The sequence below is a fragment of the Eublepharis macularius genome, chromosome 6, assembly GCF_028583425.1.
Source record: "Eublepharis macularius isolate TG4126 chromosome 6, MPM_Emac_v1.0, whole genome shotgun sequence".
Classification (NCBI taxonomy): domain Eukaryota; kingdom Metazoa; phylum Chordata; class Lepidosauria; order Squamata; family Eublepharidae; genus Eublepharis; species Eublepharis macularius.
The window spans coordinates 9,249,878-9,267,900 of record NC_072795.1 but is presented as its reverse complement, the minus strand read 5'-3'; the positions used below and the strand labels follow the sequence as shown (position 1 = coordinate 9,267,900).

Below are 18,023 nucleotides of genomic sequence, written 5' to 3'. Positions count from 1 at the left end.
GCTCTCTGGAGGGACTGGCTGCCATGTCTAGGCTTCCTCCAAGCTGCACCATCTGGAGGTGCACCGGAGTGGGAGGTGAGTTTTCAGGAACACCACTAGCCTTTTATATACTAGGATTCTTATTGTACAGTCTTGGAAACTTTTGATTCTTGAATGTATTGCAGCTAATGGACTAGTAGAGGTAAATCAGCCGGATTAGATTCCAGTGGCACCTTAGAGACCAACAAGATTTTCAGAGCATAAGCTTTTTTAAAAAAAATCAATATAAGAAAGGATACAAAAAGAAAAAAAGGGGAAAGGAGAAAATAATAAGGTCAAGAAGATTTTACACCTGTTCGCTACGAGAAGTGTTAGAATACAGAGTGCACAAAAACGTAATCTTTTTCAATGTTTGTCAATATAGCAATGAAGATTACAACCTTTATTAAATCCTATTACACTATATTGAAAATATTGGCAATATCAGCGGACTTATTCTCTTTTTAACCAATTCCCAGAGTTGTATCAGGCTGTCTCTTATAACATGATTCAGAGTGTAAGCTTTTGAGAGTCTGAACTCCCTTCTTCAGACACTAGAAGGAATAATTTAACCAAAGCTGGCTGGGGTGTTACAAGGGATGAAATCAGGATATAAAGGTACAATGCAGCTTGATTAAATGGGAGGGGTGTAGCAAATCAAGTTGCATTTTCCCTTTACGTGCTGGCATCTTCCTTTGCTACCTTTGCTATAAAGGGAGAAGGATCTTCATTCTTACTTGTGTCTAAAGACTCTGACTCAATTTACTTTCATCCTGCGGTTCTACAGCAGACCGCTGCCCACCTAAACTATCCCCGGTAGAAATAAAGGTTCCATACTTGTTGACTGTTCCAAGAATTATAAAAAGACAGTGAATAGCAAAGTCAAAATTTCCCTTATAAAGGTACCTAAGAAAACTTAGCCATCGTGAATCTCAGAATCAGGTAAATTAGCATGGGAACAAAATTGCAGTGGCAATACATTGGCTGATTCCGCACACGTTGGATAATGCACTTTCAATGCACTTTATCAGTCGTTTGAGGTGGATTTTTTGTTCCGCATACAAAAAAATCTGTTCCAAATGAGCTATAAAGAGGATTGGAAGTGCATTATCCAACATGTGCAAAATCAAAAAGAGTCCAGTAGCACCTTTAAGACTAACCAATTTTATTTTATTGTAGCATAAGCTTTCGAGAATCAAGTTCTCTTCATCAGATGCCTGATCCGAACTGGTCAAATACAGAAGAGGAGGGGAGGGGAAAGAACTAATTGCATTCTGTCTTCTTGTGATATATGTCCCGTTCTTTCCCCTCCCCTCCTCTTCTGTATTTGACCAGTTCGGATCAGGCATCTGATGAAGAGAACTTGATTCTCGAAAGCTTATGCTACAATAAAATAAAATTGGTTAGTCTTAAAGGTGCTACTGGACTCTTTTTGATTTTGCTACTACAGACTAACACGGCTAACTCCTCTGGATCTACCAACATGTGCGGAATCACTCATTATTTAGAGGATAGAAAATCTGAAGCTGACTGCCACTACACAACATTTCCCAAAGGTTGAATCCAACCCTTCCCAGAGCCCAGAGCTCTTCTAATTTATTTATTTATTTGATTTGATTTGATTTATACCCCGCCCTCCCCACAAATGGGCTCAGGGTGGCTAACAACATTCGTAAAACACAGTGAATCAATCATAAAACCATAAAATCAATAATAACCTTTAAAATGTCATTAAAATAGTCCAGGCACAGGCTATTTAAATAAATATTTGGGAGTCCATATATGGGCATAGCAGATGGCCGAGGGCAGCCCCAGAAAAAGTGGCGGTCTTAGATGGAAGAAGGAGGACACTCGCTGGTACTCAGCCAAAGGCCCAGCAGAACATCTCTGTTTTACAGGCCCTGTGGAACTGTAGCAGGTCTCGCAGGGCCCGGATCTCCAGTGGGAGAGTGTTCCACCAGGCTGGGGCCAGGGCAGAAAAGGCCCTGGACCTGGTTGAGGCCAGACGGATGTCCTTCAGGCCGGAGACCACCAGGAGTTGCTTCTCTGCAGAGCGCAACACCCTTCAGGGGAATGTAATGGAAGAGGCGGTCCCGCAGGTATGCAGGTCCCAGTCCGTAAGGGCATTAAACACCAAGGTTAAGACCTTGAACTGGATCCGGAATTCCACTGGGAGCTAGTGCTGCTGGCACAGCACAGGATGAATGTGCGCTCGGATTGGCGTTCCGATAAGGACGCGTGCTGCTGCAATCCGGACCAACTGTAACTTCCGGGTCAGGCCCAAGAGCAGCCCAGCATAGAGTGAGTTGCAGTAGTCTAGCCTAGTAGCCTAGTAGTCTTGTATCAAAATTTGTATTCTTGAATGTTAATATGGTCCTGCCAAGTTGCTACACATGGGGTTTTGAGTTGTCGTGTACGAGGTTCAGATATGATTTTAAAAAATGAATCCTGTTCCCGAGGAAAAGTCTATCTGTGTGGAACCTTCCGAAAGTATTATAAAAGCAGCCAAGAACTGTGTTTGGAAACCTGGCTGATAAAAACAATGGAGATGGCTGTATGGCTCAGATATGGCTGTGACAAAGATGAGGGTACGACACAAGTGATTTAGATGGTACTTATTTATGGGGACAACTACGAAAACAGCAGTGATACTGTCCCCTAGCAAAGAAATTCAGTAACATGGTAAACAAAACTGTGGAAAAGTTGTTTTCATGTCTCTTTCTCTCCTTTGTGGAGTTGAGCACCACCTCTGATCAAGGAGAAAAGTTTCAAAGATATAGTACAGAGTGGAGGGATGTTTCGATCATCAAACCAATAAATATATGAAATATTTCTGAATCTGTATATTTTTCAGGCCAAAGATGGAGGAATAGGAAGCATAGGAGATGGAACTTCAAAAGGGAACAAAAAGATGACTTACACCATGAGAAAAGGAGCCTAAAAATTTGGAGAAATAGTCAATGGCTCCCATCAACTTGGGGAATTCTTCATCTTCAAGAGAAATCCTGTGTCCAAAAGCCACAGCACAGATCGTATTGCAGATGGAATTAGAGATGGATAATGAAGGGTCAAACGGCTGCCCTGCAAATACAGTTATTTACAAAATGGTAACATTAATTTTCTTCCCTTGTGGATACTGAGAGTGGGATATGATAGTACAGTTAGCTAAAGGAAAAGGAGTTTTCAGAAATCTTAAAACTGGTTTACATACTAGAAAATCTGAAGAAATATATCAAGTTCCATTTCAAAATGTCCAAAATATACAAATAAACTCTTTATTCTCAGCAGTTCTAATAAAGCTAATGCTGCAAGGAAGTAAAGGCTGCTTCCAGAAGGTGTCTGCTTTCACAGCTAATTCCATGTTTTCAGGCATGGTTAAGAGCAGCAGGACTCTAATCTGGAGAGCCGGGTTCGATTCCCCGCTCCTCTGCGTGAAGCCAGCTGGGTAACCTTGGGTCAGTTACAGCTCTTCCAGATCTCTCTCAGCCCCACCCACCTCACAGGGTGATTGTTGTGGGGATAAGAATAACACATTTTGTAAAGCACTCTGAGTGGGCTTTAAGTTTTCCTGAAGGGCAGTATATAAATTGAACACAGTTGTTTTTGTTGTTTTTATTATAGCTAATTTCATGTTATAAGGCTAAACTGGAATGGATACAAGCTGCTCATGTGCGGGTGGATGAAGTAGGCCTTGCTGCTCTGGGTTTCACAGGTCTGAAGACATGGCAGTGCCTCAAAGCACAGTCACTGCAAGTGATCCTACAAGGCCCCTTTAAAAGGTAGAGTGATCTAGTCCAGGGTGCAGTGAAGGGAAATGTGACCCAGTTTCTCTGGGCACAGGAGTCTTTGCAACTTTCCCTAGATCTGTTCTTCATGCAGCAGCAAGTTTGCCACCAATATAAGTTTGCCAGCTCTGGGTAGGGAAATACATGGAGATTTGGGGCGGGTGGAGTTGGAAAGGTGAGGTTCAGGGAGGGGCTGGAATTCAGCAGGTTATAATCTCATAGAATCCACTGTCCAAAGCAGCCTTCTCCTCCAGAGGAACTGTTCTCTGTCATCTGGAGATGAGTTGTAATTCCAGGAGCTCTTCAGCCACCACCTGGAGGTTAATAGCCAAAAGATATAGCGTGATGTACTAACTAAATAAATCAATATTCCAATATAAATGTCTTAGATATTTTCTTGTAGACACGGACTGCCTTCAATATATATCATTACACGCAAACTTCCTACCACAATGGCTGTACATACATAAACATAAAGTCCTATGAACAATCATTAAGGTGCTAATAAGGCAAGATAAGGCATATTCAACAGCAATTCAAAGCATAAAGTTCATATGAACTTTAGCACCTTAATGATTGTTCATAGGACTTTATTTTTATGTATGCACTAGCACTTTTTGTACAGCCATTGTGGTAGGAAGTTTGCGTGTAATGATATATATTGAAGGCAGTTTGTGTATATAAGAAAATATTTATTACAAATAATAAGTCATTTATATTGGAATATTGATTTATTGTTTAGTTAGTACGTCACGCTATATCTTTTGGCTATTGACTCTCGTGATTCTCTCTGTACTGGTAACACCTGGAGGTTGGCAAGCCATGCCAAAAGCATGCTGGATGTGTTTGTTGCTCAAACTGAACTTGTTTGACTGCTGAGATCAGACCTGAGCTGATCACTGGGCAGGTGTGGTTTCTGCACTGAGAACTTCAAATGTGTGTCTGCATCAAGCATTCACAACAGGCTTAAATGCTGTGAATCCAAACAGATTGGCAGCCGCTGATTCTGTGAAAGTCCAATATTTTTCAAAACTGGCTTAGATGATTTGTGATTGTGACTGCCTTATTTGTCTATGGCTTCCGCCAGATGTTGGTTCTCCATGTTGTTCTTCAGCGGTAATGAAGTATCCCCAGGGCAGTTTCCCCTGAACATTCCTTCCTTCAGCCCCCTACAGCAGCCATAATTCCACCATCACCACAGAAGGACTGTCTCAGGCTTTTAAAAAAATCTTCTTGTGGTAGTCCAACAATCTATTGATATGACGCACAAGCTTCTCTGAATCCCCAGCTTTCATTTTTAAAACATCTCCAGATATTTTATTGCAGATAGAGAGGTTTATTTCCACATTTTCTGTAGCATTCTATTATTCAATGAAATTTGATGTTGAAAAGTCAATGTACACTGCTTGTTTTTGTTAGATACAACGAACACTCAACAATATATTATGGATTAGGAATGCTGGTGGAGGAGGAGAAATAATTTCAGTGCCCTGCATATACAAGGAGGGTGTTTTTAGTCCTGTGCACAGCAAATTGCTTCAAGCATCCACTGAAGTCCAAGATACATGTTATGTCTGTTTGCAGGTTCCCTGGACCTGACTTGTTTTCTTCACAGCCACATAACACATTCAGGGAAGATAATTTTAAAAATCCTCAGGATCCTGATTTGGCTCAGAACTGTGGTGTGTGTGGGAGAGGGTAGGCTTGCCAACCTCCAGATGGTGGCTGGAGATCTCCCAGAATTACATCTGATCTCTGGAGAGACAAAGACCAGCTTCCCTGGAGAAAATGGCTGCTCTGGACAGTGGACTATATAGGATTATAACCTGCTGTGCTTCAGCCCCTTCCCAAACCACACCCTCCTCAAACTTCATCCCCAAAATATCCAGGTATTTCCCTACCTGGAGTTGACCCTCCCCCACCATTTCCCCAAACGGAAATTGTTCTTGCAGAAAGTTATTTGCATTATTTTGGAGTTGATTATAATTTTGAATACATATTTCCTGTTGTCTGGCCCTGAGTAATAAAAAGTAGCAAAACAGGCCATCGAAGGTTCTTAATATCACTTACCTTTTGCCCTTGCAAAAGTTTCAGCTAGCTGATGGGCCTCCTCTTCTATTTGGTGCTCCATGCCTCTCTTCCCCAGTCCCAGCTTCCGCATAGTAACTACACAAAATTTCCTCTGTTCCTTCCAGGTATGGCCATTGGTAAATCCAATACCTGCACCCATGAAAAACCCCTTCGAAATTAGTACTCAGGCAAATTATTGTTTTTAAAAAAGAAAAGGTTAGGTTGTCTGGACAGAAAACACCAAAGTTAATGCTTACATAGATAAGTACCATAAGATTGCAATTAGAGGTGGGCATGAATCCGGCTTGGGGTATGTGATAATGAAATTCCACAAACCTGATTCGTGAACTGGGAAAGGGTCGTGGAACCTCGTGGTTCCTGGTTCGTGGAAATGCGACGAACCATGAATCACGTGGTTCAGGATTTTTTTTGGTTCGTGCCCATGTCTCATTGCAATGCTGATGCAGAATCAGTTTCTCTCTGTTGCTGAGATATGTCTCTGATGTTAGCCAGCTCTATATGCTTTAGACAGCAAGGCTTACATTCACTCCCATCTTCCAGCATTAGAAATTCAGGGTGAGTGTACATAATATGTCCCTCCCATTCATGCAATTTTGACCCTTCCTATTCTTATGCTAATGTAATACATGAACAATATATAGATCCTCTGAATCTATATACATGAAAGGGATTACTACTAAATTCCTGGGATTACAGTGTTTGCAAAAAGTTCTGGGACCCCTGCAACAAACAATGTAACTGGACGTGAAGGATTACACAATATGAAAACAATGCAAACAAATAACCTGTCTTTGTTTCCTGCACGAGACCCATCCCTGCCACAGTTGCTCCTTGTCCATGAAATAACTGCTTCTGCAAGTGTCTGTCAAGGTAGCAGCACAACTCCCCTTTAAATGTGTCCACAAAACCTGTAACTTCCCCAAAGAGCCTTCTCCTGTTACACCTGAGACTAGGCTCATGTCTTGTTTCTGGTCTGCCAAATAACATGAGAGGTAAATGCAGAGCAATTCGGTTTCCAGATCTCATCACATAATCAAATGCTCACCACCAGCTTTCTTTGTTCTCTTTTCTATCTATGTGTACTTTTTGTATTTTGCAGAGAAGACAAGGAAGCTCATTTACTATTCCCAACAACTTACCCCATTCTTTTACTAAAGTTTGAGTGAAAGGGGTCATGGGTCGGTCAACAAAGTCTTCTGAGTGGTTTATCAGCGCTTCCTTCACCGCTTCAAATCCAGAGAGTACAATAACAAGTTTAGATCCCAGCCACAGAGTGTACATGTTTCCATATCGCGTTCTCAGCTGCCATTTGCAACAAAAGAGACAAAAGTTACATTCAAACAAAATAGCTGAATTCTTATAACATGAATGCTTCAGTATAACATACATGATTCATATTCCCTTACATCTTGTAGTGGATATTTTATAAAAGTGAAATTTAGATTGAAAGATGAAAAGGTCACAAGATAAAGAGAGCGGGGAGCACAGGAGTGAGCAAAGTTTAGTTTAAACTAATCTTTGTTCACGCCATAGATTCTAAAGCAGCGTTGTGAGTTCCCTATATCCTCCCTGTGGGAGGGGGAGGAACCTGACACTTACCTAACACTTCCTGGGAATGTTCTATTCTCTTGTGCATGTTCCCGTCTCTCCCAAGAGGATGTCACTTCCAGGATGTAATGTCACCATGCTGGCCATGGGCTTCTTGTGCAGGCCAGTTCACCTTATTCGGTGCCAGAATTGGCCCAAGGAGATACAGGACCACTCCTGCAGCCGATGCGATGGCATCACTTTGGGAAGCAACATCATTGCTCCCTGCCAGGAACATGTCTAGTGCGCATGTTACAAGGTTGCCAGCTCCTGCCGATTGACAGCAATTGCTGGGTAATGATGCCTAATGTAAAGTGGAATATTGCTTTTATGTTTTCTGCCTGGGGACAACTTTCTCACCCCCAGGTTAGATTGCTAACATGTTGCAAATTCTTCTGCAAGCCATAATGTGTTTGTGTGTGTGTATAAAATATGCATATTCATACTATATAGTCCATAGTGTGTTGTTTTAATTTTTCTTTGTGTACCTGGCACTAATAGGACAAAATGCCCTACATGAAGCCCATATAGCAATAGTAAATAAATTTCCAGTTTCGTAAATGTACCTACATTCAATATTTATTTCAACACAACCTCTCTTCAGCTCTTAGCTATGTGCAGTTCTCCTCTCTGCCCATTCCTCCATACAGTTTTCCATTCTCTCTCCCATGCTTGTTCCCTCACCCTTCATATTCACTTCCTTCTCCTGGGGACAGTCTCATTTACTAAGTTGCCCTTTTCTGTGGTGGGAAGTGCCATCAAGTCACACTTAACTTATGGCAACCACTGCTGGGATTTTCATGCCAAGAGACTAACAGAGATAATTTGCCATAGCACAGCAACCCTCGCCTTCCTTGGAGAGCTCCCATCCAATTACTAACCAAGGATGACCCTGCTTAGTTTCCGAAATCTGACGAGATCAGACTTTCCTTTATAGGCTTCTCTTATCTGCCTATGCCCCACCTGTTCAATTCTTGGCTAGAACTGGAATATCTCTGCTAGATGCCCTTCTGACTAGAGGGAGCTCAGCATCAGCAGAGGCTCCCATCAGATAAGCAGGGTGGTTTCCACTGGGCCCATCCCAGTTTGACAACTATTGCCTGCTTTTGCAATCTGCTTTTATACAATATTGATATAAACTTCTCCATGTCTGGTGCAACAGAGAATTGGCCGTGTGTCATAATCTCTGTTTATAAATAATTCCTCCTGCCAGTTAGGGACAGGTTTCTTCCATTGTTCTGGCCAATAGGATAAACTATGGAAGTGTGGACTTGACAGACATCATTTCAAACTATGCTGTGGATTGTCATCCTCAGCCCAACCTCACTGAAATGCTGCTCACTCTTAACTCATCTTAAGTCTTTACTGCTATGTATTTATCCTCTTTTTACCACCAAATTCCTTGTAGAAGAATCTAGAAAGTTCAACTTCAGAAAGCTCATTCCTTTTTTCAGAAATGCCTTTTGAGTTATTTTCTGTATCTCATTGCACAAGGACACATGAAATATTGGGAGATATAAGAGGTACTACATACCTCAAAGATGACATTCAGTGTGTATGTGTGTGTTATGTGCCATAAAGTCATGTCTGTCTTATGGAGACTCTATGAATGGAAGACCTCCAAATGGCACTGCTCCAGTAGCCATCGCAAATTTGCAATATGATTTCTAGTGCCTCTTACTTTTCTGAAACCAGCTTGAACATCTGGCATTTCTCATTCCATGTGTGCTAAGAGTCTTTAATGTAGAATGAGCATCTCCTGCTTGTGAGTGAAATTAATGCCATGGTCTGATCATTGCTGCACTCTTTAGCATCCCCTTTTTTTTAGAATTGGAATGTAGACCAACCATTTCAGTCTGTGGATCGTTTTGTTTTCCAACCCTCTTCCACTTCTTGGATACACACCTTACACAGTTAGGGGGTTTCAGTGTGTCAGTGAAGCTGAGAGCAACACCATCAGGAGCACAGGCTTGGTCAAGAATCAAAACTTCTGGAAGAGTCATTTAAGGTGGAATGGTCAAAGCTGAGAAACCAGACTAAGATGCATCCACCCCCTTCAGAAATCAATGGTCACATCAGCAGAAGAGAATTGAATGTTCCAGTGGTGATGGGAGCAGAATTCTTGAAGGTTAGCTACTGGGCAGCAGCAGTAGTGGAAGGTGACACTGGCAGAGGATCTTTCACAGACAATGGCAGTGTCATTTTCAACTAACCCTGGTTAGTACTGTGAAGCGGAAGAAGGCAATGGTAAACCCTTCTGCTAATCTCTTACCTTGAAAACCCTATGATGAGACAATCCAAAATGAAAAAAAATATAGTGCTAGAAGACATGAACCCGCCCCCCCCAGGTCGGATGGCACTCAATTGGCTACTGGGGAAGCACCGAGGACAAGTATGAATAGCACTATTCTTAATGATGGGACTGGATTAAAACTGAAAGGACGGTTGCGGACATGAATAGATGCAAAAGGAACATCCAAAGCTGTGCGACACACATAATAGGAACATGGAACGTGAGAAGTATGAAAACAGGTAAGCTAGAAAGTGTAAAACAAGAAATAGCACATTTAAACATTGCACTCCTGGGTGTGAGTGAACTAATGTGGACCGTCTCAGGACATTTTCAGTCAGAAAATCACAAAGTGTTTTACTGCGGAAATGAACTCAAAAGAACGGTGTTGCTCTAATTGTGAGGTGAGACATAGCACAAGCAGTTAAGAGCTACAACGCAAAGTCTGACCAAGTAATATCAATCAGACTTCAGGGAAAGCCTGTTAACATAACCATTATTCAAGTTTATGCTCCAACTATGGCTGCTGAGGAGGAAGAAATAGAAAATTTTTATGCAAGTGTCCAGGAAGAAATTGACCATATACCTAAACAAGATACTCCGATAATCATAGGCAACTGGAATACAAAAGTAGGCAATAAAGCAGAATTAAACATAGTTGAAAAACTTGAATTAGGATCACAAAACGAAGCAGAAAAGCAGCTCATAGAATTTTGTGAAACCAACTGTATTGGAATTGCGGAAGAGGATTGTATTTCGAGGAGTTAGGGGTGCCATATTTGGCTCACATACGCCTTTGAATATGTGCCTTATACTACATTATGACTTGTCGCTCTGTTTCATTTGTTGCTGATGCAAGTTTTGACCTCGAGATGGGGCTCTCCCTGTTACTAGGCATAGTGCAGGGAAAGAGGTATCCATTAGACACCTGGAGCAAGAGTGTGGATAACTTCACACTTTGCTGAAGGGAGGACCAGGCAATCAGGCCTTGGGTAAGTGCCAGTCGCTTAGCCTTATCAGCTAGGCTTAGATCATCAAGGTCAGCTTGACACTGACAGCATTCCTTAGCCTTGGCCCTCTTAGTCCCCTTCCCTCTCATTAAGACCCTTTGGGGAGGCTGATGTTGCAGGTGGGCATAAGCCAGCTTTAAGGTATATAAGTCTGAGCAAAGACCCTCTGAGGGAGGATTCGGTACAGACGAAAGCCGGTAGCGTGCTGTACAGTTGTATTTGGCCATAGGAGTCTGCCTGTCACCATCAGAGAGGGTCCCCCGGTGACTGAAAGGGTATTGCTTGCATCAGGTGGCATCTTTCCTTTATATTATGCTATATGTTATGCTGTATGTTTATTTCTCTTGTCTTGTGTCTTTATGTAATGATTGTAATTGCTTTGTGAAATAAAGTCTTTTGCTTTCCCCATCAATTAGTTTTAATTGTCCTCAAATCCTAAAAGAACCACTGCCGCTTGGGAGGACACCAACAACTTGTTCATTGCTAATGCATGCTTCAGGCAACCAAAAAGATGATTGTATACGTGGAAATCACTGGGTGACCAATACAGGAACCAAATAGATTACATAATTGGAAGCAGAAGATGGAGAAGCTCTAGTCTCTCAGCTAAAACAAGACTAGGAGCTGATTGCGATACAGATCATGAGTTGCTGATATCAAAAATTAGAATAAAGCTGAAGAGAAACACTAAAAGAACCATAGTGCCAAAATACAATCTAAATAATATTCCTGAAGAATTTAAAGACCAGATAAGGAATAAATTTGCAATACTAAGTTTAATTGATAGCGAGTCAGAAAAATTATGGGCTGAAACCAGAGATATTATCAAGGAAGAATGTGCAAATACTATTCCTGTAGCCATAAGAAAGCAGAAGCCTAAATGGATGTCTGAGGAACCTCTTAAAATTGCTAAAGATGGATGAGAAGCAAAAGCAAAAGGCAACAGAAATAGGGTAAAAACTCTCAATGCAGCTTTTCAGCGGCTTGCATGCAGAGACAAAGAAATCTATTATAATAACCAGTGCAAAGAAATAGAGGAGAACAACAAAAAAAGAACAAGAGGTTTGTTCCAAAAGATCCGAGAAATCAAAGGGAAATTCAAGCCATGGCTTAGGATGCTGAAAGATCAACATGGAAATACAGTATCTGATCAGGACAAAATAAAGGAAAGATAGAAACAATATACTGAAGAACTATACAAAAGAGATGGAAGGATGACAGATACTTTTGACGAAGGACCAGAAATCCAAGAAAATGAAGTAAAAGCTGTACTCAAAGCAATCGTGAGAAACAGCACCTGGAGTAGATGGAATACCAATAAAGCTATTTCAAGCCCCAGAAATGATCCATCAGAATCTTAACAAGAATATGTCAACAAATATGGAAAACAAAACAATGGCCCACAGACTGGAAATGCTCAGTTTACATTCCAGCTCCAAATAAGGGGATGCCAAAGAGTGCAGCAACTATTGGACTATTGCATTAATTTCCCATGCAAGCAAAGTGATGCTCAAAATTCTACAGCAAAGACTCTTAGCATAGATGGGACAAGGAATGCCAGATGTTCAAGATGGATTCAGAAAAGGAAGAAGCACAAGAGATCACATTGCAAGTTTACAATGGCTAATGGAACATACTAGGGAACTTCAGAAGAAAATCAGCCTGTGTTTTATAGATTACAGCAAAGCTTTTGACTGTTTAGATCATGAAAAGCTACAGAGGGTGTTAAAAGAAATGGGGGTTCCACAACTGATTGTTTTGATGCTCAACCTGTACTCTGAACAAGAGGCTACTGCCAGGACAGAATATGGGGAAACAGAATGGTTTCCAATTGGCAAGGGTGTCAGACAAGGATGCATATTATCTCCCTACCTGTTCAACCTCTATGCAGAGTACATCATAAGAAAAGCTGGATTAGATCTAGAAGAAGGTGAAGTGAAAATTGGTGGAACAATTTGAGATATGCAGATGACACCACATTACCAGCAGAAAATAGTGAAGACTTGAAATGACTACTGATGAAGGTTAGAGGAGAATGCGCCAAAGCAGGATTACAACTGAACATCAAGAAGACAAAAGTAATGCCTACCGAGGAATTACACAATTTTAAAGTTGACAGTGAGGAAATTGAAGTTGTTAAAGATTTTCTATTCCTTGGCTCAATCATTAACCAACAGGAAGACTGCAACAAAGAAATCAGAAGAAGTTTGAGACTTAGGAAAGCAGCTGTGAGGGAGCTAGATAAGATCCTTAAAGATAAAGAAGTCTGTCTGGGAACCAAGATCAAGATAATCCAAACTATGGTATTCCCCATTACTATGTATGGATGTGAAAGTTGGACGGTAAAGAAAGCTGTCAGGAAGCAAATTGATTCATTTGAAATGTGGTGCTGGAGGAGAGTTTTGCAGATACCATGGACAGCCAATTTACAAATAAGTGAGTACTAGATCAAATCAAGCCTGAATTCTCCTTAGAAGCTAAAATGACAAGTCTAAAGTTTTGTACTTTGGTCACATCAATAAAACACAAGATTATCTGGAAAAGTCAATAATGCTAGGAAAATTGGAAGGCAACGAAAAAAGAGGAAGACCTAAAACCAGATGGCTTGACTCAATAAAAGAAGCCACGTTCTCCAGTGTGCAGGATCTGAGCAAGTCTGTTAAAAATAGAATGTTTCAGAGGTCTTTCATAGAATCATAGAAGAATCATAGAATCATAGAGTTGGAAAGGGCCATACAGACCATCTAGTCCAACCCCCTGCCCAGTGCAGGATCAGCCTAAAGCATCTCTGATTCATCCAGCCTCTTCTTGAAAACTGCCAGTGAGGGAGAGCTCACCACCTCCCTAGGCAGCTGATTCCACTTTTGAACTACTCTGACCGTGAAAAAGTTTTTCCTGATATCCAGCCGGTACCTTTGTGCATGGAATTTAAGCCCATTGCTTCGGGTCCTACCCTCTGCTGCCAACTGGAACAGCTCCCTGCCCTCCTCCAAATGACAGCCTTTCAGATATTTAAAGAGAGTAATCATGTCCACCCTCAATCTCCTCTTCTCCAAACTAAACATTCCCAAGGCCCTCAGCCTTTCCTCGTAGGGCTCAGTCTCCAGACCCCTGATCATTCATAGGGTTGCCATAGGTTGGAGAAAACTTGACGGCACATAACACACAACACCCAATATAAAAAGTTTCCTTCTGCACACTCATTTTACCACTCTCCTGCCCCATTTGTCCTGGTCAGGTAAAGGTGGGGGAGGGCGCTGCCACCTGCTCCGTTCCTGATCCCAGCTGGCTGAAGGCAGGGGGCACGCACTGCCACCTGCTCCGCTCCTGTTGCCAGCCATGTACAGGGGGTGCGCATTGCCACCTGCTCTGTGCCTGATCCCAGCTATGTGAAGGCAAGGGGCAGGCATTGCCATCTGCTCCACTCCTGATCCCGGCCTGGGCTTCCCACAGTGGCACACTCTCGGAAGGGACAGGCTGCCTCGCCTGGACTTCCCACCATGGCAGCATCCTCTGGAGGCATACCAGGGTAAGAGGTAAGGTATCATAAACAGGGCTAGCCTTTTATATAATAGGATATGCTTTGACTCAAATTTCAGAGGACAATTGAACAAGTCAGGTAGTGTTTTATCTGAATTGCGATACAATAATAAACATTTCAAACTCTCTGGCTGAGTTGAGCAGACAACAGAGAGGACTTCTTTTAATTAAAGGGGTCACAGTTGCCCCAGCTGGCTGAAATCAGGAACAGAGCCGGTGGCAACGCCCTCCCCTACCTTTACTCGGCCAGGATCAGGCACAGAGCAAGAGGTAATGTCTGCTCTACTTCACCTGGGTGGGAACAGGCACAGAGCAGGCAGCAATGCCCACCCCCTTCACCTGGCCAGGATCAGGAGTGGAGCAGGTGACAATGCCCACTCACTGCCTTCACCCAGCTGGGATCCAGAGCGGAGCAGGAGGCAATGCCTATCCCCCCTTCACCCAGCCAGGATCATGTGTGGTGCTGGCACAACCCCCCTTTCACCTGGCCAGGATCAGGTGTGGATCAGGCAGCACTGCCCACCCACCGCCCTTCACCTGGCCTGGATCAGGCACAGATGAGGTGCCAATGCACACCTGCCCACCCTCCTCTTTCTATCGCAATGCTATTAATGTTAAATACTGCCTTAACCTCTTTTCTTTTGGTGCTGGTCCAGCATCTCCAAAGTAATCTCTAAAGGTTTGCAGCAACTGGAATCAGCAGATTTTTAAAGACAGGTATAGCAGGAAAGAAGGAAATTGCGATGGAAGATAGACGGAGCAGAAAAGAAGGAAATGGCATTTTGCTGATGTCTTCTGAATGCTTCTAGCATATGGAGCAATGCAGTGCAGAATTATCTACATCCCAAATAATGAAATCTACTTAACTGTTCTCTTCCTAATACATCCTCTCAAAGGGAGTGTCTGTATCACTTTTAGATCACAACCTCTTCCAAACAAGCTAATTAGTGTTACGCTTGCCAGAAAACAAATAAGGAAAACAGGAGTGGCTGTTTTTATCCCTCCACCCCCGGAATAATAACCAGATCTTTAAGGATGTACACTAATGACCTAAATGCAGGTATTGGTTCAGATCTTTGTGAGTACAATGGCTTGGAAACTTTGGTGGTAAAACCTGACTTCAGATCTTTGTTCTTACCACAGAATAATGGAGCCAAAGACTCCTGGGAGTTTATATATTGTTCACTTTTCTTACCACATCGTCCAGGTCAAAGCAGAGAGCCATCCTCCAGTTTAAATTAAAATGGCAGAAAGAATTTTTTGCAGCTTAATTAGCTTGCCTGTCCAGTAATAAAGTTGGGCCCAGTTTAAACCATAGATTATTCACTGAGTTGGTCAATTCCATCACAAATGGGAAGCACAATTCCCTTTAAGACCTCAGCCTTTCTGATGAACATCACCTCGGTCTGCAGTGATGGAGAAGAGTTTTCTGGATACCCCAGACAGCCAAAAAGACAAATAAGTGGGATCTAGATCAAATCAAGCTAGAAGCTAAATTGACAAGACTGAAGCTATCGTACTTTGGTCTCATTGTGAGAAGACAAGACTCTCTGAAAAAAGTCAATAATTCTGGGAAAAGTGGAAAACAGTAGGAAAAAGGGAAGATGTAAAAAAAGATGGCTTGACTCAATAAAAGTAACTACACCCTCCAGTTTGCAAGATCTGAGTAAGCTTATTAATGATAGGACGTGTTTCATCCATAGGGACACCCTAAGTCTGCATCAACTTGGCAGCGAATAACACACACACAGAGGGTTGTAGCTTGAATTGTCTGGTTCTTTAAAAAAATAACATTCCCTCCGCCAGTCTATCATTTACTCTATATTATCCACTTTATATTGTTTACCATATATTATATTGTTCTTCATTTCTTCTTCTCTAGTAGTATAATTCTATTCGATGGCATTGTTTACTGCCTAATAGGGAGTGATAAAATGAATTGACTAAATAAATAAAATAGAATTACATACCTTAACAGGACGCTCTAGAGAAATCGCCGGTGCTAATACCCAAATGCTTCCAATGAGTGGAAGCCGAGGAGGCCCTGGAGGCAAATTTTGTTCCATGGCTGTTTTCCCACTTCTGCAAGACAAGAGCCGTTTCAGAAGGTACAGAATCAGGAGACATGCCAGAAGAGAAAGAAGGAATGCCTGTTCACCCAGCATTGTCCTTGTTTTGTTTTCTCCTTCCTTGTGTCTGTCTAGTACAGCTAGGTAGGATGAACGTTCTTTCTCTAGTGGTTTTTCTTTCCTCACAGATTATTGTCTCACGTTTCTGCTGTCATCCTTTTATAAGCTCCATAGATTAAGTGAAATATATGGGGAGTCTCCTAGCACCGTAGCCAAGTAGTTTTGGAATGTGGTTATCTAGGCATGGATTAAAGTAACATTCATATTATCAAAATAATTACAGGGAAGACCATTTACTAGCAAACATCAATATACTCTAATCCAAAGCTATGAAGAGCTAATTTTGTTCCATGGGTGTTTCCTCACCCCTGCATGCATGTGAACATGTGTGTTCAGACTGAATAGGAATGAGCTTCCCAGCTGGCTGGGTGTCAAGGAGGTGGTGGCATGAAGGAAGAGGTGAAGGGAACACCACAGAGGGTGAGGCCAGGTATGAGGGCAAAGGGTGACAGACAGCATGAGCCAGAGCATGGGCCTTGGAGCAAATTTCACATCCAATTTGGATGTCTTACATCTAAGCTAAAGGTGTAAATATGGGGAAAATAGGGAGTGGGACAGTAGAGAAGTGAGTGTCTAGTCTTTCCACCCATGAGGACCTAACTAACAGAGAGGAGCAAAATGCCAGCTCTCTGCATGGTGCCATATGAACTAGAAAATAAGGATAGATAAAGAAGGAGAGCAAAGACATTCTGTGTATTCTGTGTAAAAATCATGTGTATTCTGTGTAAAAATCATGAGGAAGAAGGAATTAGCCAATGCATTAGAACCCTGCCACAGTCGAGACAAAGTGATTTCAGCAAGAGTAGACCAACTTTGGGGTTGGAGTAGCAGGAATGATCCAGAAACCAACTACAAAAGTTCAGCGGCTGAGAGGTGGCTTTTATGCACCTTTAGATGCATTGAGAGTAAGAGCCAAGCTACAAGTGACGCCTGACACAGGTTGGACACTTGTCAGCTTCCCTCAAGTTTTTATGGGAAATGTAGGCATCCTGGTCTTGCAGCTGTAATGGAGAGCCAAGCTGTAAAACCAGGACGCCTACATTTCCCATCAAAACTTGAGGGAAGCTGACAAGTGTCCAACCGGTGTAAGGCATCACTTGTAGCTTGGCTCTCAGATAGTGTCTGTCTTGCCACAGAATTCGGTCCAGGCTAGAAGGTTTGAATCTGAATGAAAGACTTGAACTATAGGGGTGTGAACAGTAGAAAGAACTCCAGATATGGGCATGGTTTAAATGGATGGTGCAAGTATGGAAAAGTGAGCAGAGAGGTTATCAATTTAGCTGACAAATGGCCAGATCAGGCCTGCTGGACAAAGGTGGGGTGTGGCTTGATTGATTTACCTGAGTGGCAAGTCTGATTAACAAAGACAAAGAGATAGTTGATGGCTCTGTCCTTTCAGGGAATTCTGCACTGTAAGGCAAAATCCTTGATAGTCCTAGGTCAAGTATCACTCATCAAACTCTGGCCTTTATTTTGGTAATCCTCAGAAAGCCAAAAAATAGAACGACTGTCA

General features: G+C 42.2%; 1 protein-coding gene across 1 annotated transcript in view; it reads right to left on the bottom strand.

Moving 5' to 3' along the window:
* LOC129332422 (cytochrome P450 2J2-like) overlaps positions 1-16,561 on the bottom strand; it is a 28,897-nt gene extending 12,336 nt beyond the window's left edge. The window contains exons 1-4 of the mRNA XM_054983529.1: positions 16,292-16,561; positions 7,034-7,196; positions 5,874-6,023; positions 2,939-3,099 (exon numbers count right to left, since the gene is read on the bottom strand). Coding sequence (XP_054839504.1) covers positions 2,939-3,099; positions 5,874-6,023; positions 7,034-7,196; positions 16,292-16,486 — 669 coding nt within the window. The 5' untranslated portion in view covers positions 16,487-16,561. The remainder of the gene's footprint in view (positions 1-2,938; positions 3,100-5,873; positions 6,024-7,033; positions 7,197-16,291) is intronic.
* Between the last annotated feature and the right edge of the window lie 1,462 nt (positions 16,562-18,023).